The sequence below is a fragment of the Chelmon rostratus genome, chromosome 20 (genome assembly GCF_017976325.1).
Source record: "Chelmon rostratus isolate fCheRos1 chromosome 20, fCheRos1.pri, whole genome shotgun sequence".
Classification (NCBI taxonomy): domain Eukaryota; kingdom Metazoa; phylum Chordata; class Actinopteri; order Chaetodontiformes; family Chaetodontidae; genus Chelmon; species Chelmon rostratus.
This window is the reverse complement of record NC_055677.1, coordinates 787890-811700: the sequence shown is the minus strand read 5'-3', so window position 1 is coordinate 811700 and position 23811 is coordinate 787890. Positions and strand designations below refer to the sequence as shown.

Below are 23811 nucleotides of genomic sequence, written 5' to 3'. Positions count from 1 at the left end.
ACATTAAATAAACGTCGCAGATTGAAGTATGAGTATCCTTGGGGAATAAACCCAGTTTGGTCTGGGTGTACTAGCTTTCCTATCAAAAGGCTCAGTCTTTTGGCTAAAATTCTTGTAAGAATTTTTTGATCCGTGTTTAACAAAGATATAGGTCTGTAGGAGCCCACCTCCTCCAGATCCTTCTCTGTTTTTGGGATCAAAATAATAATGGCCTCATTAAGGGTGTGGGGAAGTTCTCCGTTATCACATGCCTGTCCAAACATTTTATTTAAATAGGGAACCAGTAGGTTGCTGAATTTTTTATAAAATTCATTGCCAAATCCATCTGGTCCTGGACTTTTTCCATTTTTCAAAGATTTTATGGATTCTCTAATTTCTTCACATGTAATCTCAGCTCCTAAGTAGTCACTCTCAGTTTGGTGTAAGGTTGGGAGCTGACACTCATCCAGGAAAGCCTGCATATCTCCTGGCACTGCTTTCATTTGAGATGTGTATAACCTCTCATAAAACTGCTGAAACCGTTCGTTTATATCTTTGTGTGAAGTTAAGATTTCTCCAGTATCTGATTTAATCCTGTGATAAGAAAGCTCATTCTCTAGTTTGCGTAACTGTCTGGCAAGCAACTTATGCGGTTTATCGCCAAACTCGAAATATTTCTGTTTTGTAGGCTTTACTAATTTTTTCTGAGAGTGTTTTATTAAGTTGGTATTTGAGTGTTAAAATCTGGTTAAATTTATCTTTAGAAGGGTATCGTGCATTTTCTGCATCAAGCTTTTGTATTTGATCTTCCAGTTTTAATTGTTACTCTTTGCTTTGTTTCCGCCTAGAGGCTTGAAATGAAATAATGCATCCCCTTAAGTAGGCCTTTAGCGTCTCCCACAGCAAAGAGGGAGCAGTTTCTGGCTTATTGTTTGTCTCGAGAAATATATTAATATGCGTTTTAATGTATTCACAAAACACGGAATCAGTAAGGAACTGTGGATTAAACCTCCAACTACCCTGTTGTCGAGGTGTGTCACATAGTCTAAAAGAAAATGTGACTGGGCAGTGGTCAGAAATAATAATATTATGGTACTTAGCATTGCCAGAGTATTGAAGTAGGTTTCCATCTATCAGGAAGTAGTCTATTCTTGTATAGACATTGTGCACATGGGAATGAAAAGAGTACTCTCTGCCTGTTGGGTTTGAGATCCTCCATATATCACACAGATTCATATTTTTAATGTATGAATTAAGTAATTTACTTGAATTAGAGGGGGCTACGTTTTGTGCTGATGACCTATCCAAATATTGATCCAAAACACAATTAAAGTCACCCCCAATAATTAAATTAGTATTAGAAATATCTGGTATTAACCCAAACAACTTTCGGAAAAATTCAGGATCATCCTGATTTGGTCCATATATATTTAACATTGTCACCAGTCTAGAATACAGCTCTCCCACCACGATGACATATCTCCCCTCCCTATCAGCAATGGTGGAGTGATGTCTAAAAAGAACTCCCTTACGAATTACAATGGCCACTCCTCTGGTCTTAAATGGAAAGGAGGAGTGGTAGACTTGGCTTATCCATCTACATCTGAGTCTGAGATGTCAGTCCTTCTTTAGTTGTGTTTCCTGCAAAAATATAATCCCTGATTTAAGAGATTTGAAATGTGTCAACACCTTGCCCCTTTTGACTGGCTCATTTATGCCTTTGACATTCCAAGAGGAAAAAATGATTTCACCCATTCTCTCCTTATATACACTTGTATTATCCTGTATCATAAACGTAAGCTACATTGCCGTCTGTCAAGTAACACTCTTCCCTCCCTCCCCCACCCCCCCCCCCCCCCCCCCCCCCCCCCCCACCGTGAAAACAAACCCACACCAGCTCGTCATCTAGCTGTCACTAACAGAGCGCAGCGCGAACCTGCTGCAGGAGGAACTACAATAACTAAAGTAAAAAGCAGAGGAAAAAAGAGGAAAAAATTAACAGCTACGACTATATAACTAAAATCACCTCCTTATCTAATCCCCAAGACTCTAAATGTGGTTATTGCAAAGAACAACTCGTAGCTCTCCAACAATGATTAAGAAGTTAACCACAAAACAGGACATATAGTCCAAGTGCATATTTTCTATAATAGCATTAAGAAAAAACAGTTAAATATTTTAAGTAGAAAAAATAGGAGCTTGAAATAGAAACATTAACAAGAATACTGATCACAGTCCTGTGACGCGGCTAGGGAGCTGGACCCAAATGCAAACAAACAGACGTTGGAAAGGTGACTAGGTGAAGGTTTATTGAGGCTGCGGTGAGGAGGGAAGCGTAGGTAGAGGTGGTGTCTCCAGACACAGGGAAGACTGGGGAGGCAAGCAAGCAGGCGGCGAGGGAGGTAGGCCGTGTGGCACAGCGGTGGCTCGAGCAGACTGGTACAGGTGCTGGGTGGCTTGAGGGTAACGAGCTGGATCCTGAACATAGAAAACACAGGTAAGTATGGGAAATCGCAATCGAAAATTCTTTTGAGCACTAGCATACGATCTACCACAAAGCGGTGACAATCTGGCAGCGAGAACACAGGCAGGCCCGCCTTAAGTAAGCTCCTGATGAAGATCAGGCACAGGTGTGTGCAGCCAGCTCCTCCTCCAGCCCGCAAGCCACACCGATACTGTCAGAGAGAGCACACACAAAACCCAACCCCCAGCCTCACCTACACACACACCACAGTACCCCCCCTCTAAATGACGCCTCCAGGCGTCTTCCCAGGCTTATGGGGAAACTCACGATAGAAGTCCTTCAATAACTGTGGGCTCAGAATGAGTCGCCGAGAAATCCAGGATCGCTCCTCCGGACCATACCCCTCCCAGTCCACGAGGTACTGAAAACCGCGCCCCCGACGTCTCACATCCAAGATCTTGTGCACCACGAAGGCAGGATGGCCATCAATGGTCAGGGCGGGGGGAGGGGGTTCGGCCGGAGGGCTAAGGGAGCTGGAGGATACAGGCTTAAGCAGAGACACATGGAATGTCGGGTGAATGTTCATAGACTCAGGTAACTTCAGTCTCACCGCAGATGGGTTAATAACCCTCTGAACTTCAAACGGACCAACATAGCGGGGTGCGAGCTTCCGTGACTCCACCTGCAGGGGGAGGTCCCGTGTGGATAACCATACCTTTTGCCCAGGCTGATACTGAGGAGCTGGGGAGCGATGTTTGTCTGCCAGCAACTGGTTGCGCCGGATAGAGCGAGTAAGTGCTGCTCGGGTGGCTTTCCACACCTCTTGAACTCGGCGGAGGTGAGCACGGACCGAGGGCACTGCTACCTCACGCTCCTGGGTGGGGAACAGAGGTGGCTGAAAACCATTAGCTGCCATGAATGGTGACATACCTGTGGCCGAGCTGACGAGAGAGTTGTGGGCATATTCAATCCATGGCAGCTGGAAACTCCATGAAGCGGGATGTCTGGCAGAGACACACCGGAGGGCTGCTTCCAAATCCTGGTTGGCCCGCTCTGTCTGGCCGTTAGATTGAGGGTGGTAACCAGAAGTTAGACTGGAGGTCGCTCCGATAGCTCTGCAGAAAGCCTGCCACACTTGAGAGGTAAATTGGGGGCCTCTGTCAGAAACCATGTCCACTGGGATACCGTGAATCCTGAAAACTTGTGACACAAGGAGGTCAGCAGTCTCGAGAGCAGTGGGTAACTTAGGGAGGGGAACAAAATGAACAGATTTAGAGAAACGGTCTACTATAGTGAGGATGACAGTGTTACCTCCAGATGGTGGTAGACCAGTGATGAAGTCCATGGCAATATGTGACCAAGGACGGCTCGGGATGGGTAGAGGATGTAGCAGACCAGCTGGAGGACGATGAGAGGCTTTACCTCGGGCACAGACAGAGCAGGCAGCCACAAATTCCCTAGTGTCCCGTGTCATGCCCGGCCACCAGAAGCGCTGCTGGAGGAATTGAAGGGTTCGCTGAAACCCTGGATGGCAGGTGAGTGTAGACGCATGTCCCCATTGCAACACTCGGGAGCGAACTGCCTCGGGAACAAATAGACGATTAGCCGGGCCACCACCCGGATCAGGGTGGGTCTGTTGGGCTGCTCTGACCATGGACTCAATCTCCCACTGCACTGCTCCCGCAAAACAAGAGGAGGGAAGGATGGGTACTGACTCTTGTGAAGATGAATCTGGGGAGAACTGGCGAGAGAGAGCATCAGGTTTGAGATTACGGGAACCTGGACGATATGAGAGCATGAAATTAAAGCGGCTAAGGAACAGGGACCAGCGAGCTTGACGGGAATTGAGACGTTTGGCAGAATGAAGGTAAGCCAGATTCTTATGGTCTGTCCAGATGAGAAAAGGGTGTTCAGCTCCTTCCAGCCAGTGTCTCCACTCCTGTAATGCCAACACAATAGCCAACAGTTCCCGATTACCAACATCATAATTTTGTTCTGCCGCAGAGAGTCGCCTGGAGAAAAAAGCACAGGGATGAAGTTTGTTAGTCTCTGGATCTCGCTGAGAGAGGACAGCCCCCACTCCTAATTCAGAGGCATCCACTTCCAGCACAAACTGTCTGGAAGGATCAGGGTGGAGGAGCACCGGAGCACTGGTAAATAATCTCTTGAGTTGAAGAAAAGCCCGTTCAGCTTCAGCAGGCCATGTGAATGTGACATTGGAGGAAGTGAGTTGGGTCAGAGGGACTGCTACTTTACTGTAATTTCTAATGAATCTGCGATAGAAATTGGCAAAACCAAGGAAGCGCTGAAGTTGTTTGCGAGAGGTGGGGGTTGGCCACTCTGCCACTGCTCTTATCTTGGCTGGATCTGGTTTGAGCTGACCTTGTGCCACAATGTAACCCAGGAAAGTGACTGCCGACTGATGAAATTCACATTTCTCTGGCTTTACATATAACCTGTTCTCCAGGAGGCGCTGCAGAACGAGGCGGACATGCTGGATGTGATCTTCCTGTGTGCGAGAAAAGATGAGAATATCATCCAGATAAACAAAGACAAAACGGTTTAGCATGTCACGGAGGACATCATTGATTAGGGCTTGGAAGACAGCAGGCGCATTGGTGAGGCCGAAGGGCATCACCAGGTATTCAAAGTGGCCTAATGGGGTGTTAAATGCCGTCTTCCATTCATCTCCTTCACGAATCCGGACCAAATGGTAAGCATTGCGGAGGTCGAGCTTGGAGAAAACTCGGGCATGACATAACGGTTCAAAAGAGGGATCAATAAGGGGAAGAGGATATTTGTTTTTTACAGTTATGTCATTTAACCCTCGGAAGTCAATGCATGGGCGTAGAGTTTTGTCCTTTTTCTCCACAAAGAAAAAACCAGCTCCAAGTGGGGAGGAAGAGGGACGGATTAGACCAGCTGCCAGAGAGGAGTTAATATATTGCTCCATGACCTCTTTCTCAGGACGGGACAGGTTGTAGAGACGGCTAACGGGGTATTTGGCACCGGGGAGGAGGTCTATAGCACAATCGTAGGGTCGGTGGGGAGGGAGAGACAGAGCCAGATCTTTACTGAAAACAGCTGCCAGGTCATGATACTCAGGTGGAACATTAGATAGATCAGGAGGAGCTGGTGGGGGTGACTGGGGGGAGCTGGAGGTAGGGACGGCAGCGTGGAGACAGTAGGAGTGACAGTGTACACTCCAACTGATGATGGAAGATGTCTGCCAATCTATATGGGGGTTATGAAGTTTTAACCATGGGAGACCTAGAACCACTGGCGTGATGGGAGAGGGCAGAACATGCAGCTGAATTTTCTCATGGTGGTTGCCAGAAATAGTTAGCGACACTGGCTCTGTGCGGTGAGTCACCGTGGCTAACAGCTTGCCATCTAGTGCATTTGCAATTAGGGGCTTGACCAGAGGCTCGAGAGGGATTTGCAACTGAGTAGCTAATTCACAGTCAATGAAATTTTCATCCGCTCCAGAATCCACCAAGGCTTGGAATGGGAGGGTCACACCTACACAGGCAAGAGAGGCAGGCACACTTACTCGAGGAGGAGAGCTGTGCTGGGACGTCGTCTGGCTCACCAGGGCGCTCTCGATCACTGGTGAGCCCGGCCATTTGGTGTCTGGGGGCAAGAGGCGATAAAATGTCCCGCCAGGCCACAGTAGAGGCAAAGTCTGGCTTGCATCCGCCGTTTACGTTCATCCGGGGTTAGACGAGCTCGTCCAACCTGCATGGGTTCCTCAACAGAGAGAGAGGGGACTCTGCCAGGACTGGAGGGACTGACTGGGGAACTTGTAAGAGCCAGAGATTGGGGAGGAGGGGGGGAGGGGCAGGCACTCACTCGGGCCTTGCTGGTTCTCTCTCTGCTTCTTTCCCTCAGCCGGTTGTCTACCCTGATAGCCAAGGAGATAAGCTCGTCTAATGAGTCAGGCTCATCCCGAGTAGCTAATTCGTCCTTTACATCATCGGAGAGTCCTTTAACAAAAACTGCTTGTAATGCCCTGGTGTCCCACCCACACTCTGCGGCTAAGATACGGAAATCTATGGAGTAGCTAGCAACAGATGAGGACCCCTGATGTAGGGACAGCAGACGTTTTTCTGCTTCCCGGCCCTGGACAGGATGGTCAAACACTCTGCGTAGCTCGGAGATAAAAGAACCATAGGACTCTAGGACACTGGATCTGCCCTCCCACAATGCAGTTGCCCACTGACCCGCTTTCCCTCTAAGTAAATTAATTATATACGCTATGCGAGATTTATCAGAAGGATAACTAGAAGGTTGCTGATTGAAAACCAAAGAGCACTGTAAAAGAAAGCGGCCACATGAGCCTACATCGCCTGAATAATGCTCTGGGGGAGGAACAAAAGGTTCCTTAACGGCTGAGGACGGGTGTGTTTCGGCTGGAGTGGGGGCAGGGTTACTCACTGCTACCGGGGGAGTCCGAGTGGACAGCTGAGAGGCAATTGAGGCCACGCTGGAATTCAAATCCTGCAGGGAGCTCATGACATCAGCAAGTAATCGGTCATGCCTTCCAAGCAATATTCCTTGGGTGGTGAGGGCTTGCTGAAGAGCGTCTTGGTCTGCTGGGTCCATAGTTGGCCAGATTGTTCTGTGACGCGGCTAGGGAGCTGGACCCAAATGCAAACAAACAGACGTTGGAAAGGTGACTAGGTGAAGGTTTATTGAGGCTGCGGTGAGGAGGGAAGCGTAGGTAGAGGTGGTGTCTCCAGACACAGGGAAGACTGGGGAGGCAAGCAAGCAGGCGGCGAGGGAGGTAGGCCGTGTGGCACAGCGGTGGCTCGAGCAGACTGGTACAGGTGCTGGGTGGCTTGAGGGTAACGAGCTGGATCCTGAACATAGAAAACACAGGTAAGTATGGGAAATCGCAATCGAAAATTCTTTTGAGCACTAGCATACGATCTACCACAAAGCGGTGACAATCTGGCAGCGAGAACACAGGCAGGCCCGCCTTAAGTAAGCTCCTGATGAAGATCAGGCACAGGTGTGTGCAGCCAGCTCCTCCTCCAGCCCGCAAGCCTCACCGATACTGTCAGAGAGAGCACACACAAAACCCAACCCCCAGCCTCACCTACACACACACCACAAGTCCACTGAAATGCTTTAAACTTGTATGATGTGAACACACCAGTAACAACACTAATGATTAATACAACAGTCCAAGTGAAATGACATTATGTGTCCCTTATTTGGATTATCAGGTGGACATGAGGTAATGCTACTTTACCGTTCGGTCTGTCTACTCCTGTCCAAAATTACGTTCAGCATAAGCAAGTGCTTCCTTCGGGTTAGTGAACAGTAACTCGGTGCCATTGTGTGTTACCCGTAGTTTAGCTGGATATGCGATCCCAAACCTGACTCCGGGCTTATCCTGAAGCAGTCTCCTGGCTGGGGTGAAAGCCGCTCGAGCTTTAACAACTTCTTGCGGGAGATTTCTGAATATCTGGATCCGCTGCCCCTGAAAAGATAGCTCTCTCTTGCTGATAAACTTGCGGAGGATGTCGTCAAAAACATGGCCATGATGGATCTTTAGGATCAGGTGCCTTGGAGGTTCATTATCTCCCAAGCGTTTCCTCAGTGCTCTGTGGGCCCTATCGATAACAGGCTTTTCCTCTAACTCCAGAACTTCTTTAAGTAGACCCGCTGCAAATTCCCTGGTGACCTATCCATATTCGGCCCCCTCCTTCAGGCCTGCAATCCTGAGATTCTGCCTCATTGAGCGCCCCTCCAAGTCCAGACATTTCCCATTAAGTCGGTCAATTTGCCCAGTCAGACGTTTCACCTGCGCCTCCAGCTCAGCTACGATGTCCGTTGTGCGTGATGTTGACTGCTCCAGTCCATGCAGCGTCTCGGCCGGTATTTCAGCCTGAGTTAATTTAAACACAAGATACTTGTGCTCAAAAAGAGGATTCATTCTCAGTGAAGAACCTTGGAGCTCTAATCTGCCTCTATACCTGCCAAAGAGCAGTGATTCCTAACACGTCTCTGGGGGTCATCAGGTGGAAACCTCCCTTCAACAGTGTTTCGCCTACTTAGTCCCACTACACCTCCAGGAGGTTAGGCAGTGAACTCCGGCGTCCCAGAGTCACCCCCCCTAGTGCCAGTTAACACTGCTCCTACACAATCCAAACAGCACCGCCACGTTCAACTGACCCAGAGATGCTCCAGGTAGTGGCCAGTACCGATGCTACCATTTAACTATTGCTAATGCTAATGCTAACCGCTAGGAGGAACAGAAGAAGACAATACAGTTCTGATGCTACCATTTAGCTAATGCTACGTGCTAACCGCTACCTGCTAAGAGGAACAGAAGAAGACAATAAAGCTAGATTCACCTATACTGTTAATGTTAATTGCTAGCTACCAATACTAACTGCTAAGATACTATCATACTCTCACCGCTTTAGCTATTGTTAGCTGCTACAATGCTACCACAGGCCTAGATGCCACATGTAACTGCCGATTGCCACACTACCATCATCTACCCCTGCCTCTCACCAACTGCACCAAGAAAAAGCGGGGTGGGAATACAAACCCTGGTCCGGGTAGGGGATAGAAAATAAAGAGGTAGAGTCAAAAGATGAAAGTAGGGATTGGATACAGACCCTTGTTCGGGTAGGGGGTGGAAAATTTAGAGGGTGCTGAAGGTGGAGGCCTAAACCACAGACTAGATTTAACAGCCTCTTCTAACATTTCCTTCGAGAAGCAGCAAACCCTACCATTTCCTTCAAAAAGCAAACAGAGCAGGATAACAAACCCTAACATTTCCTTCCAGAAGCAAACAAAACAGGAAAACAACCAAAAAGATCAAAAAACAAGCCAACTCTGTATCTGAACTTTTAGCGTTGTGATGCTAGCATCAGTTTCTGTTTTAAGAGCGGCAATTTCAGCCCTCAGTGTAACTGACACGTCTGCAATCCTTTCTTCTATCTTGTCACAAATGTCAGTTTTTATCATATGCAGTTCGGAGCTTAAAGATGCTATTGCGGTTAACACGGCATTCTCGTTCGGGTCACATGGGTTCACCTCTGCGGCCTCTCCCTCAGGTAAGGCCGCGGCTCTGTCAAGGCCTTCCTCAGCAACATCGCTCTTCGGTTTGTTTCCCCTTTTTGAGTTCGGCATTCTTAATTCTTTAAGCACTATACTTTCCTAAGCACTTCGGACGTCAGAGTTTTGTAAAAACTACAATGAACGTGTCCTTGTTTTGTTGAAAATGAAGCTTTAAATCGAAATCTATGAGAGCTACTGCGAGACACGTCTTATCCGCTCATTGCTCCCCCTAGAGTCCTCCCAATGCAGACTTTTAAAGCTCCTCATTATGGACAGGAGCAGCAGTTTGTGTTTTTAGAGCTTCATGAATGGTTTTCATCAGAGAATTGATCAAGGATTCATGTGATAGAAATAAAAACATGTTGGTGTTTGCAGAGTTCAGTACAGCAGACAGAGAGCAGAGTCTCCAGCATCCAGCTGTCTGTCTATGAAGAGTGACCGGTCCAAAGGTGAACCTCCAGACTTCAGCCATGAACCTGGACCCTCAGACACAAAGTGAGACTCTGGTTTTACTGTAAACTGACCTGATGGGAGATGATGCATGGAGGATGAAGATCAAATATCTAGATTTATATTCCTGATGCAGAACTTTTGGTGCAGAAAGTGTTTCAAACTCAGATCGACCTTATTTTATTTCTGCAGTAAAACTGTTGAGAAGCTTCATTTCAACATTTACACCTCAGGAACATTCATATATTTCTGCCCTCACATTGAAGCTGCTGTGAACATTTGCAACGATTCAGAATGTGAAAGAATCTGCTTCACATGTGAAATTCACTTTCTCATATTTGATCTGAGAATCATTTATTGGTTTGACTCTTCATCAGATCAGCTGTTATGACCTGATGCATGTTGAATCACTTTGAGTCATAATTGTACAACATGTGATAAAAAGTGATTTGTAGAAGAGCTTTGCTCACCGTGATCAACACTTTGAATCATTAGTAAGTGAACCTTTGAGTTCAGACTCTCTCCATCAGATATTGTTCCTAAAGGTCAGGAACAAACATCCATGGACAGAACTTGTGTAAAAGTCATCAGTGCACGAGAAAGAGACACTTCTAATGTCAGTTTAAACTGAACTAACACAGCGTCGCACAAATCTTCATATTTTCAACAACCATCAGTGATTGAGTTTAGTGATAAAGAAATGTCTTTCAGAGAGAGGAAGAGGAGTCATGTTTCTGTGGAGGAGCAGCCGTCCTGCTGTGTTTTGTGTCAGGACGTCCTGAAGGATCCAGTTTCTACCAGCTGTGGACACCGGTTCTGCAGACAGTGCATCACCTCATACTGGGACCAGTCTGCTTCATCAGGAGAGTCCTCCTGTCCCCAGTGTGGAGACAGATCCAGAACGAGAGCTGGACTGCAGACAGCCAGTCAGACCTGCACTGTGCAAAGTAAGACTGTCCACCCACACATGTTGAAACTGTGACCTTCTACAATTCATGACATTTATTTTACAATGAGAGCATTCAACACAAAAACTGCAAGAAACATGTGAGAACATCATCTTCATCAAATACGCTGAACTGCTCCAAGTGCTACATTTAGTTTCTGAGTTTTTCACACCAAAGTGATCAGGTGTATGCAGGGTTTGTAAACGCAGGTAAACGTGCATTCAGAGTCAGGAATGAACTGGAAGCACATGGTGGTTTCTTTAAAATCTTTCCTGACACGATGATGATGAAATAAAAATGGAGTGCCACCAGTTGCCAGTTGTGTCTGATGTCAGGCAATATTTACATGCTAATGTCTGGAGCTTCATCATCATCACATCAGAAAAGCAGCAAAAGTGATCATCCACCTGGGCGTCACGTTTCCACCACTGCTGAGCTGGAGCCCATAAATACACCCAACGACTGCAGAGTCGTTTGAACTGGGAATGGATGCTGATTGAACCCTTTCACACTGAAGACAAAGCCAGATGTTCGTGGCTCTTAGTGGGTTTTTGTTCAGTGTGAAAGAGGCTTCAGTGAAACACTAATATGGTTCTGGCTTCAACAAGTAGACGGTGACCAGATTAGACTGCTGGGAGTTGCTTCGATATGCTGCTGAGTTAAATGATTCATGGCCCTTTTCTTAGAAAAGTGACAAATTCACACAATCTCAACTGAGAAACCACAGTCAGTCAGTCAAATATGGAGCTCAGTGGAGGAGAATGAGGTGAAGCAGTGCAGCAGAACTCTCCACCCCGACTCTGAAGGTTGGGTTAGCTGAAGGTGTCAGGTCACATTCTGAGAGGAGAAAGTCTGTCTGTTGAATCTCAGGTGAAGTTCAGGTGAGTCTCTTGGTCTTGGTGTCGTAAAGTCTACCACTGAATGAGCTGCTGTGCTGAGACGTCGGTCGTCCTCGACCTGTCCTTTATACAGACGGACTGGGCTGTGTGGTCTGAACACGTGCTGGATGTAGGATGAGCCTGAGCCATTGGCAGCACAGTAGGCGAGGACCAGAGTCTTGAATTCAGCGCCGCCACGGGTAGCTGGTTCAGGGTTCAGAGGAGCGGTGTAGTGTGGGAGAACTCCGGTGGGTTGAAGACCAGCTGGACTGCCTTTCCTATTGATAATGAAAATAATCTTCAGATTGACAGATTTTCTTTGTTTTGACTCATTTTCTCTCTTTTTTCAGTGACTGGTGATCTTCAGGAGGTTTCAGATGAATATAAGATCAGTCTGAGGAGGAGATGTGAATGTGTGACTGAAGGAAGTGATGAAACAGGAAGTGGAACCCTCCTCAACAGCATCTACACTGAGCTCTACATCACAGAGGGACAGAGTGAAGAGGTTAATACCCAACATGAGGTGAGGCAGCTTGAGACAATCTCCAAGATGGAGACCCTCCATGAGACTCCAATCAAGTGCCAGGACATCTTTAAAGCCTTACCTGACCAGCAGAGACACATCAGAGTCGTTCTGACGAACGGCGTCGCTGGCGTTGGAAAAACCTTCTCAGTGCAGAAGTTCAGTCTGGACTGGGCAGAGGGCTTGGAAAACCAAGACGTCAGCCTGGTGGTTCTGCTTTCGTTCAGGGAGCTGAACTTGATCAGAGATGAGCAGTACAGTCTTCTGACGCTGCTCCATGTTTTCCATCCAACATTACAGAAGGTGACAGCAGAGAAGCTCGCTGTCTGTAAGCTTTTGTTCATCTTTGACGGCCTGGATGAAAGCAGACTTTCACTGGATTTCCACAACAATGAGGTTTTGTCTGATGTCTCGCAGAAGTCATCAGTCAACGTGCTGTTGACAAACCTCATCAAGGGGAATCTGCTTCCCTCAGCTCTCGTCTGGATAACTTCCAGACCAGCGGCGGCCAATCAGATCCCTCCTGCATGTGTTGACAGGGTAACAGAAGTACGAGGCTTCACTGATGCCCAGAAGGAGGAGTACTTCAGGAGGAGATTCAGTGATGAAGATCTGTCCAGCAGAACCGTCTCACACATCAAGACCTCCAGGAGCCTCCACATCATGTGTCAAATCCCAGTCTTCTGCTGGATCACTGCTACAGTTCTGGACCACATGTTGACTACAGACCAGAGAGGAGAGCTGCCCAAGACCCTGACTGACATGTACTCCCACTTCCTGCTGGTTCAGACAAAGAGGAAGAAGCAGAAGTATGATGAGGGACATGAGACGAGTCCACAGGAGCTGATGGAGGCTGAAAGGGAAGTCCTTCTGAAGCTGGGGAGGCTGGCGTTTAAACATCTGGAGAAAGGAAACATCATGTTCTACCAAGAAGACCTGAAGCAGTGTGGTCTTGATGTCACTGAAGCCATGGTTTACTCTGGAGTTTGTACAGAGATCTTCAAAAGAGAGTGTGTGATCTTCCAGAAAACAGTTTACTGCTTTGTTCATCTGAGCATTCAGGAGTTTCTGGCTGCAGTCTACATGTTCCACTGTTACACCAGCAGGAACACAGCGGTACTGGAGGGTTTCCTAAAAGACTGGAAACCCAGCGACTCAAAACCAAGTTCTTTTTTGAAGAACATTAAATATTTTGGAAACATTAATAGCCACCACCCATCCCTGGATGTCTTTCTAAGGAGCAACATGGAGAAATCTCTTGAAAGTAAAAATGGTCACCTGGACCTGTTTGTTCGCTTCCTTCATGGCCTCTCTCTGAAGTCCAACCAGAGACTCTTAGGAGGCCTGCTGGGTCAAACAGACAACAGTCCAGAGATCATCCAGAGAGCCATCAACAACCTGAAGGAGATGAACAGGGATGATATCTCTCCTGACAGAAGCATCAACATCTTCCACTGTCTGATGGAGATGAACGACCGCTCAGTACATCAGGAGATCCAAGAGTTCCTGAAGTCAGAGAACAGATCAGAGAAGAAACTCTCTGAGATCCAGTGCTCAGCTCTGGCCTACATGCTGCAGATGTCAGAGGAGGTTCTGGATGAGTTGGACCTGAAGAAGTACAACACATCAGAGGAGGGACGATGGAGACTGATTCCAGCTGTGAGGAACTGCAGAAAGGCTGTGTAAGTCCAGATGTGATTATCAACACTGTTCAGAAACGTAAAGCTGAAGCCATCAGTGTTAAAGATACACACTTTACACACATAACTTCACACTATAAGAGTTTAACCCTGATTTCAAAAAAGCCAGAACACTTTTTAAAACGTAAATAAAACAGAATGCAGTGATCTGCAAATTATTTTCTACTTTTATTAAATTAAATACAAAGACAAGATATTTAATGTTCAAACCAATGAACTTGTTTCTCACAACAGTAACTGTAGAGGTAACATATGCAGAGAAAACAGCAGCACACGTTTCCACTGTGATTTTGACTGAATTAGCAGCCACAGTCTTTGTGTATGGAGCTCCTGATTGACTCAGACAGCAGCTCATGACACAGTCAGCTCCTGGGACGCCTCCAGGTTCATTCTGCCAGTGAAGGAGAGCTCAGCAGGTTCAGTTCAGTGGAGGATCTCCATCATCAACCAGCTCAGTTATAGTCTTTGTTCCAAAACATTCACTGCAGCCAGCTGAACTCCACTTGATACAACTATCACCCAGAAAATTATAACAATACAATCTTTAGTCATTATTACAACAAAAATGTTGATACGCTGTGTGAAACATGAACAGAATGCTGATCCTTTCTGACAGAAACTGACCTGAAAACAGCACAAAGTCAATATATTTACTGTCTGAGCTCATCAGTTCATTGATTTCTGTAAATATCTGCTGATTCTGAATCTGATGCAGCAACACGTTTCAATCCAGTTGTGACAGGAGCAACTAAAGACTGGGAAAGATGTGGAACGCTCCAAAAACACCTGTTTGGATCATTCCACAGGTAAACAGGCTGATTGGTAACAGGTGATAGCATCATGATTGAAAGGCTCAGGGGTTCACAGCGAGGATGGAGCGACAGGATTGGATAAAGAGATTAATACCTGGACTCAGGAACACTTCAGGAAACTGCTGTCAGGAATCAGTTTGATTGGAAATGATTGATTCTGGTTTGATTGATGTTTCTCACGGAGTTCAGACCTTTTGAATCGGGGTTGTCTGATATTAATGAAATAGGAGTCAAATTAATTTCATGGCAGATGAAAAGCAGATAAAGTGACACAAGATGTAACAAAGATTCACAAAATACACACAGACACATGACTGAGGTAAATACATGTGACTGCAGTTAATAAAGTTCAACAAACACAAATCACAGCAGCCTGTCCATCAAACTATGACACATATTTACATTAGAGACATTTTGTCTGAAGCTGAAATTTGTGGTTTATTATGTTGCTCAAGGAAAGTTTGACATGTGGACAAGAGGAGCTTCAAACCACAAACCTGGTGATCAATGGCTGAGCAGCTGAGGCTGACCAACCGACAGCATGTTCAGTTTATATTCTCTGTCATCACAGACTTTCACGCTGTGGACTCTCAGAGACTCACTGTGAAGTCGTGGCCTCAGCTCTGAAGTCCAACCCCTCCCATCTGAGAGAGCTGGACCTGAGCTACAACAACAACCTGAAGGATTCAGGAGTGAAGCTGCTGTCTGCTGGACTGGAGAGTCCACACTGTAGACTGGAGACTCTGAGGTCAGTTCTTGTTTTTTTGTTCTTGTCCAGTGTTTATCTACCAAATTTAAATCCATTCCAGGTGTTTTAAGTTTCCGTCAGTTCTCTTGTTTTCTGGGTTTGTCTCACTTTGTGTTCTGACTCAACCAGTAAACAGGAGCATAAATAATAAACTATATTAAGACAAGAAGGCAGCAGGACACATTTAAGATGACGAGAAGATCCGTCTCACTTTGCTCAGTGCACATTTGATCCAGTCATAGAGATGATTGAGGATGAAGCTCATAGTCAGTCAGCTGTGTGTCGATGCAGACGAGTTGCTGAGTTTTGTATTTACTGAAATGATGATTTATGTCCTAAAGTCTTATTTATTTCATATTGGCCACTTTTAAGTTCTATAGAAAGCATCTGTGATGTTTTCAGTCCAGCGTGGGAGCTGCTGCTGTCCAGCTAGCTCAGCTCTGACTTACAGAATGATGACTTGAGTCGTAGTTAGCTTTACTCGCTGTTTCCTGTGGCTCTTCACACCATCTGACGCAGACTGAGTGAAAACTAACTGTAAGACAGAAGAGACACAATCACCAGTTTGTTGGCAACATGTGTTTTTCCTGGTGTAAATACATGAAAATCAAACATGTTTTATTCCAAATGAATCAAATACATTTCAATGGAAGTAACGTTTTTAACAAACTCAAAAGTGCAACAATCAAATCTTTATTTCCATCTTTGCCTCTGTAGCATTTCCAGTGTGGATTAGAGTGTTTATAGAAGAGCAAGTGGACAGATTCAGCTGACTTCCTCCAATGACGAACAGGAAGTGATCTTTGTGAACCCAGAACTCCTGAAGCAGGACAAACACTTGTCAAAATGAAAGGCTTTCAAAATAAAAGTCCATCCAACATTATGTTTTAAAGGCAACACACCTGTCTGAGCATGTTTCATAAAATGACTCATGATTATTATGAATGAGAAAAAAACATACAAAGATGAAAGTAGCAGAAGTAACATCACGTCTGATTTGATCGCTATTCCAGACTTGAGTGAGATGAGCAGCATGTTATTGATCTGTGTTGACATGAACAGCTGTATGAATGTTGTGGTGACATTTGGATGATGTCTGTAGAATCTGACATTATGATGATCCACAATAACACAATGACAAAGTCACTGGACTGATTTTAGGGCAAAGCTCATTGATTAGGACAGAGTCATGTTGAGCTGCACATTTACAACCTGAACACATCTGATTGGATTAGAAATGGATTTTTATCTTCATAATTTATTCTTTATTCAGGTTGACGAGCTGCAGTTTGTCAGAGATCAGCTGTGCTTCTCTGGCCTCAGCTCTGAAGTCCAACCCCTCCCATCTGACAGAACTGGACCTGAGCTACAACAACAAGCTGCAGGATTCAGGAGTGAAGCTGCTGTCTGCTGGACTGGAGAGTCCAAACTGTAGACTGGAGACTCTGAGGTCAGTTCACTGACTCTCTGTTACTATTGTCGATCTTAAACAATAATAAACTTTATTGATAAAAGACCTTTTGTACAAAACATGCAGCTCAAAGTGTTTTACATTGAAAACAGAATAAAAACAGGAAACAGAAAATGAATTGAAAGAACGCAGGTAAAGATAAAAGATGAGTGTTGCAGAGAAAGCAAAACATGTGACAGATCAACTATGAAAAGAGACATTTAAAAACAGAATGAAAATATGTTTAATGAACAACTGAAGCTCATTTCTGTTCAGACACAACTTCCATCAGTCACGTTTTAAATGAGCTTTTGTTGATATTTTCATGTTTGTTGAAGTAAATTTAGTCTTCAGTCACAAAGATTTGTGCTTCTTAAAGAAAGTGTAGAAAATGTTGACTGTTAGTTGTTCAAGTCAATGAATGTTGATGATTTTTGGTAAATGTTCACATCTGGATCCAGAAGATCCTCTGAACTAATATTTGTTTCAATTGATCAAGTTGACTTGATGAAGTGGAAATATTTCTTTAGTTTCTGATGATTTTAATGTGTTTTCACAAATAATGACTGATGATTGATATTGATCCTTCAGAACACACACACACACACACACACACACACACACACAGCTGTTTAAAGGATCAATATGTGGCCTTGAGTGAGATGAGCAGCATGTTATTGATCTGTGTTGACATGAACAGCTGTATGAATGTTGTGGTGACATTTGGATGATGTCTGTAGAATCTGACATCATGATGATCCACAATAACACAATGACAAAGTCACTGGACTGATTTTAGGGCAAAGCTCATTGATTAGGACAGAGTCATGTTGAGCTGCACATTTACAACCTGAACACATCTGATTGGATTAGAAATGGATTTTTATCTTCATCATTTATTCTTTATTCAGGTTGAGGAACTGCAGTTTGTCAGAGATCAGCTGTGCTTCTCTGGCCTCAGCTCTGAAGTCCAACCCCTCCCATCTGAAAGAACTGGACCTGAGTGAAAACAAGCTGCGGGATTCAGGAGTGAAGCTGCTGTCTGCTGGACTGGAGAGTCCAGACTGTAGACTGGAGACTCTGAGGTCAGTTCACTGACTCTCTGATTCTATTGTCAATCTTTAATAATAATAATAAACTTTATTGATAAAAGACCTTTTGTACAAAACATGCAGCTCAAAGTGTTTTACATTGAAAACAGAATAAAAACAGGAAACAGAAAATGAATTGAAAGAACGCAGGTAAAGATAAAAGCTGAGTGTTGCAGAGAAAGCAAAACATGTGACAGATCAACTATGAAAAGAGACATTTAATCCTTCAGAACACACACACACACACACACACACACAGGAACACACACACACAGAGGAACACACACACTGACTCGCAAGCGCACACACACACACACACACAGGAACACACACGCACACACAAGCACACATTGAAACACAGACACACTCTCACACACACACACACTCTCACACACACACACTCTCACACACACACACTCTCTAACACACGCACACAGTAACACACACTCACACACACAGAGGAACACACACACACACACACACACACACAGCTGTTTAAAGGATCAATATGTGGACTTGAGTGAGATGAGCAGCATGTTATTGATCTGTGTTGACATGAACAGCTGTATGAATGTTGTGGTGACATTTGGATGATGTCTGTAGAATCTGACATTATGATGATCCACAATAACACAATGACAAAGTCACTGGACTGATTTTAGGGCAAAGCTCATTGATTAGGACAGAGTCATGTTGAGCTGCACATTTACAACCTGAACACATCTGATTGGATTAGAAATGGATTTTTATCTTCATCATTTATTCTTTATTCAGGTTGAGTGGCTGCTGGTTGTCAAAGATCAGCTGTGCTTCTCTGGCCTCAGCTCTGAAGTCCAACCCCTCCCATCTGACAGAACTGGACCTGAGAGGAAACTACCTGCAGGATTCAGGAGTGAAGCTGCTGTCTGCTGGACTGGAGAGTCCAAACTGTAGACTGGAGACTCTGAGGTCAGTTCACTGACTCTCTGTTACTATTGTCGATCTTAAACAATAATAATAAACTTTATTGATAAAAGACCTTTTGCACAAAACATGCAGCTCAAAGTGTTTTACATTGAAAACAGAATAAAAACAGGAAACAGAAAATGAATTGAAAGAACGCAGGTCAAGATAAAAGCTGAGTGTTGCAGAGAAAGCAAAACATGTGACAGATCAACTATGAAAAGAGACATTTAAAAACAGAATGAAAATATGTTTAATGAACAACTGAAGCTCATTTCTGTTCAGACACAACTTCCATCAGTCACGTTTTAAATGAGCTTTTGTTGATATTTTCATGTTTGTTGAAGTAAATTTAGTCTTCAGTCACAAAGATTTGTGCTTCTTAAAGAAAGTGTAGAAAATGTTGACTGTTAGTTGTTCAAGTCAATGAATGTTGATGATTTTTGGTAAATGTTCACATCTGGATCCAGAAGATCCTCTGAACTAATATTTGTTTCAATTGATCAAGTTGACTTGATGAAGTGGAAATATTTCTTTAGTTTCTGATGATTTTAATGTGTTTTCACAAATAATGACTGATGATTGATATTGATCCTTCAGAACACACACACACACACACACACACACACACACACAGCAGTTTAAAGGATCAATATGTGGACTTGAGTGAGATGAGCAGCATGTTATTGATCTGTGTTGACATGAACAGCTGTATGAATGTTGTGGTGACATTTGGATGATGTCTGTAGAATCTGACATTATGATGATCCACAATAACACAATGACAAAGTCACTGGACTGATTTTAGGGCAAAGCTCATTGATTAGGACAGAGTCATGTTGAGCTGCACATTTACAACCTGAACACATCTGATTGGATTAGAAATGGATTTTTATCTTCATCATTTATTCTTTATTCAGGTTGAGGGACTGCAGTTTGTCAGAGATCAGCTGTGCTTCTCTGGCCTCAGCTCTGAAGTCCAACCCCTCCCATCTGAAAGAACTGGACCTGAGTGGAAACTACCTGCAGGATTCAGAAGTGAAGCTGCTGTCTGCTCTGGTGAAGAGTCCAGACTGTAGACTGAAGACTCTGAGGTCAGTAGAGGGTTGGAGTCAGTCCATGCTGGTCTCAGCAGGTTTGTTCTAAACACAGTTAGTATCAAAGCACAGATCCAGTATTTCCTGTAAACCTCCAACCTTCTCAGCAGCTGCTTTCCTCAGTGAAGCTGTGAGAGGAGAATGGTGACAGACTTCAGGATTGGACAGAAAGACAGAGAGAGAGAGAACAGTCAGCCAATCAGAGGAGTCAGAATCTTGTTGTGATCATGTGTTTGAGTTGATGTGCAGACGACTGTTGTTGTTGTGTTCATGTCTACAGGAAATAAAGCTGGATTACAGCTGACAGCATCACAAGCTGTATAGAGACAGAGGTCCTCCTTCATCAAACTGTCGTACCATCAAATCTGATCTCAAACTGTTTGTTCTCTCATTTCAGCACTAAAGAATTGATCAGTTAATGTTTGTCACAGCTCTCAGATCAGTGTGACTGAAGCCTGCAAATCTCTGGCTCTCATTTCAAAGAACCATCATTACATTTAGTAACCATGTGGCCGGTGTATGAAAACGTATGAGTGTATGTCAGTGAGTGAACACCGGCTAAATACTGGCTAACAGTACTTTTTGACTTGGCTAACGTCGTCCCATCAAACACAACGCTGTGTTGTTTGTGTAAAATGGGTGAAACATAGAATGAAATGTAGAACTTCTGCAGCAGAACCTCACAGTGGGTGTGATTAGCCTCGTTAAAAACTGCTGAATATTAACTTCATATTATTAGTAGAGTGGCTGAAGTATAGTGTGATAAACTGAGAGGAGTCGGGGGCAGCTAATAATTCATTGATACTTACTTCACTGTCAGGATTTTATTTACACGGCACTTGACCAGCATCGAGCACAAAGGGCTTTCAAATAAAACACAATGATGGAATATTAAGAAAAATAAAAAATATAATGACAATATTAAAAGTGAGCATTAAAACAAAGCAAGAAGAGAAAACAGTGACGTTAAAACACGTCACGGTCATGTCTGTATACTCTTCATCAGATTTCCACAGAGAGGAACATGTTCATATATAGCTGATCCCTGTCAGACCAGCTGTACCAGTATATAAATGCATCTGTCCATTTGTCCCAATATTTTTATACCAGACTCCATATTTACATGTTTGTCCTGTGATATTTCTAAAGTAGATGAAATATTCAGATGTGACTGAGACTCTGGTTGTTAGCAGCTTTGAACCTTAACAGCAGTAAATGCATCATTCCAGTGAACAGTGAATATCTGTGTCTCTGCAGTGATGATGCGTTCAGGGACTCTCAGCACTTTATTTCCACTGTGTACTTGAGTGAAATGTGCAGAGTAAACAGACCTGATGGCCAAAGTGTCTGCAGGTGTGTGAGCTTCCAGCTCAGTGTGTTCACTCCAACACGTTAACATGAGAGCTGAGAGGAAGCTGGCTACGCTACACAGCCGCTCCACTTCTGGTCTGAACAGGACTGAAGTCCCTGCTGCTCTTTATACTGGATGTGCTGCATCACTGACTGCCAGCTGATGAAGGAGTCTCTGTAAACTCTGATTCATGACTCCTGTTGTCTGTCTTCTTCTCTCATCAGATGGAAGTGGTCTCAGTAAGCGTGTGAGCGATCAGAAAGGTGATTGGCTGAGAGCCGATCGGCTGCGTCCTGATGATCCAGAGAGGTTGAAGCAGCAGCAGCTTGTGGGTGGAGAGGCTCTGACTGGGCCATGTTACTGGGAGGTAGAGTGGAGAGGAGAGCTTCATCCAGCAGTGACTGACAGAGGAACCACAACAAGTGGAGATGAGTGTCAGTGCTGCAGTGTGAACTGCTCTGAGATCAGCTCCACTGTCAGACACAGTGTCCAGTCCAGCATCCTCCCTGTGTGTTGCTGTGGATGTGACAGAGTATCATCAGTGTATCTGGACTGCTGTGCTGCTGCTCTGTCCTTCTACACAGTCTCTGCAGACCCTCCTCCACTCCTTCTGCTCCTCCTCTGTCGGCTCTCTGTGTTTCAGCTTGATGGATATTTGGCTCATATTTCTATACTTTGATAACTTTGAGTACACACATATATTCTGCTAATAGTTAGATTACATGCACATGCTCACGTTAATGATAGTTGGATCCTGATGTGTTGATCTGATTCATGTTTTCTGCTGATGGATTGTGTGACTGAATAATAAACAGAAATTCTTCTTCTCCCGGTTCAGTTTTTCCTTTATTATTCATAGAAGTGATTTAGACGAGGACTGATTCTTTGTGTGCAGAATATATCTGAGGCCAGTGTGACCCTGAACAGGAGGTTTTGAGATAGAGACCTGGCATGGGGGACATCTTGGAGCCCTCGACTTAAGATAGAACAGGTTGGCGTCAGGGATCAGGGTGTCTCTAGATTTGTCCTTACAAACAGGTTGCTGGGCTCACTGTTCACTGTTGTTGACTTTCACCTGTTCATTAAAGTGACTGGACAAAGACCAGAAACCGTCCAGCCTCTGCGGGGCTTCTTCGCCGCCGCTCGCCACATCCACGCGTGGCCTTTGTGCAGCGCGTCCGTGAAATAATCCGCAGTGGTCCGTATGGTCAGACTCAGGCGTGTTTCTTTATCCGCCGTGACAGCAGTCCACACACTCCTCTCACTTCATTACCTGCACGCAAACACACAAACGGCTCCTCGGCGCGCTCCACCTGACGCTCGAAACGCTGCGTAACAACACACCTGCGCTCTGAGTCCAGCCTCACCTGTTCGCACCTGTCCCCAGACTCCACCTGCTGTACAATGAGGGAATTACAGCAAGTCGACACATAATGACGCGGCACAGAAAGGCTCCGACAGCAGTGAACGTTTCATCTGGTGATTGTTGTCGGTGCGAACAGTTAAAATGTGCTGAAACTGTTCTGAGACACAAACTTCAATCATCTGACAAGTTTAACATCAAACAGCAGCATTAAACCGAGCAGCAGCGAGCGCCTCCGGTCTGCTCCGACATCCAATCAGAACACAGAGTTCCTGCCTGCGAGATGACGCAGAGGAAGACTCACGTCCACTGAGCTCTGCTGCATCATGATTGTTGTGTTTAGATTTTTTGACAGAATTAAGATCAGCGTCACGTCTGTAAGAACAATTTTCAACGTCGTCTTTTTCCTGAAACGTCTCATTTTAGACCAAACGTGTGAAGATTTACAACAAACTGAAGTTTGAAGTCGTTCAGACAGAAGAAGAAGAAAATAAAAGAGTCAGAAATGAATGAAAGAAACGAGTAAATTCAGTGTCTGTTGAGAGAAATTATGTTTTTTCATCAATCGATTATTGATTAAAGATTTTTATTGAAAAGAAGTAAAAACAACAGAAGTCTGAAATGATTTGACAAAATTTATTTCCATATACAAAAAGATAAAACTGAGTGTGTGTGTGTGTGTGTGTGTGTGTGTGTGTGTGTGCTGCAACTACAATCATTCAGACAATAACGAGGACTGAAATGAAACTTCTATGTTCCATCATTGTTCGTCAAAGTGTCCTGGACTTTGAGTCCCATCGAGATCACACCTGGATATGAGTCACACCTGATAAAACACACCTGGAACACTGCTGAACGTATCGGATATTATTCAAAATGTATTTCCAGACAAACATATTCTGGTGTGACGTTTAGGAAACGTGAGCTTTTACATTC

General features: G+C 44.7%; 4 protein-coding genes across 6 annotated transcripts in view; 3 read left to right on the top strand and 1 right to left on the bottom strand.

Moving 5' to 3' along the window:
* Positions 1 to 23811, bottom strand: part of LOC121623616 (NACHT, LRR and PYD domains-containing protein 3-like) — a 377011-nt gene that overhangs the window by 201484 nt on the left and 151716 nt on the right. The gene's annotated exons all lie outside the window — the stretch shown is intronic.
* Positions 1 to 23811, top strand: part of LOC121623612 (NACHT, LRR and PYD domains-containing protein 12-like) — a 47922-nt gene that overhangs the window by 3186 nt on the left and 20925 nt on the right. The window lies entirely within an intron of this gene.
* On the top strand, positions 9905 to 14007 carry LOC121623631 (protein NLRC3-like). Its single transcript, XM_041960983.1, has 3 exons — positions 9905 to 10018; positions 10685 to 10920; positions 12149 to 14007. Exons 1-3 carry the CDS (start codon positions 9951 to 9953, stop codon positions 14005 to 14007), a joined length of 2163 nt encoding a protein of 720 aa, XP_041816917.1. The 5' UTR covers positions 9905 to 9950.
* LOC121623663 (ribonuclease inhibitor-like) lies at positions 15349 to 19065 on the top strand (the record flags this gene model as incomplete). Its single annotated transcript, XM_041961028.1, has 4 exons — positions 15349 to 15581; positions 16855 to 17031; positions 17943 to 18116; positions 18897 to 19065. Coding segments are annotated over 4 exons (753 nt in total), but the record flags the coding sequence as incomplete, so codon positions are not given.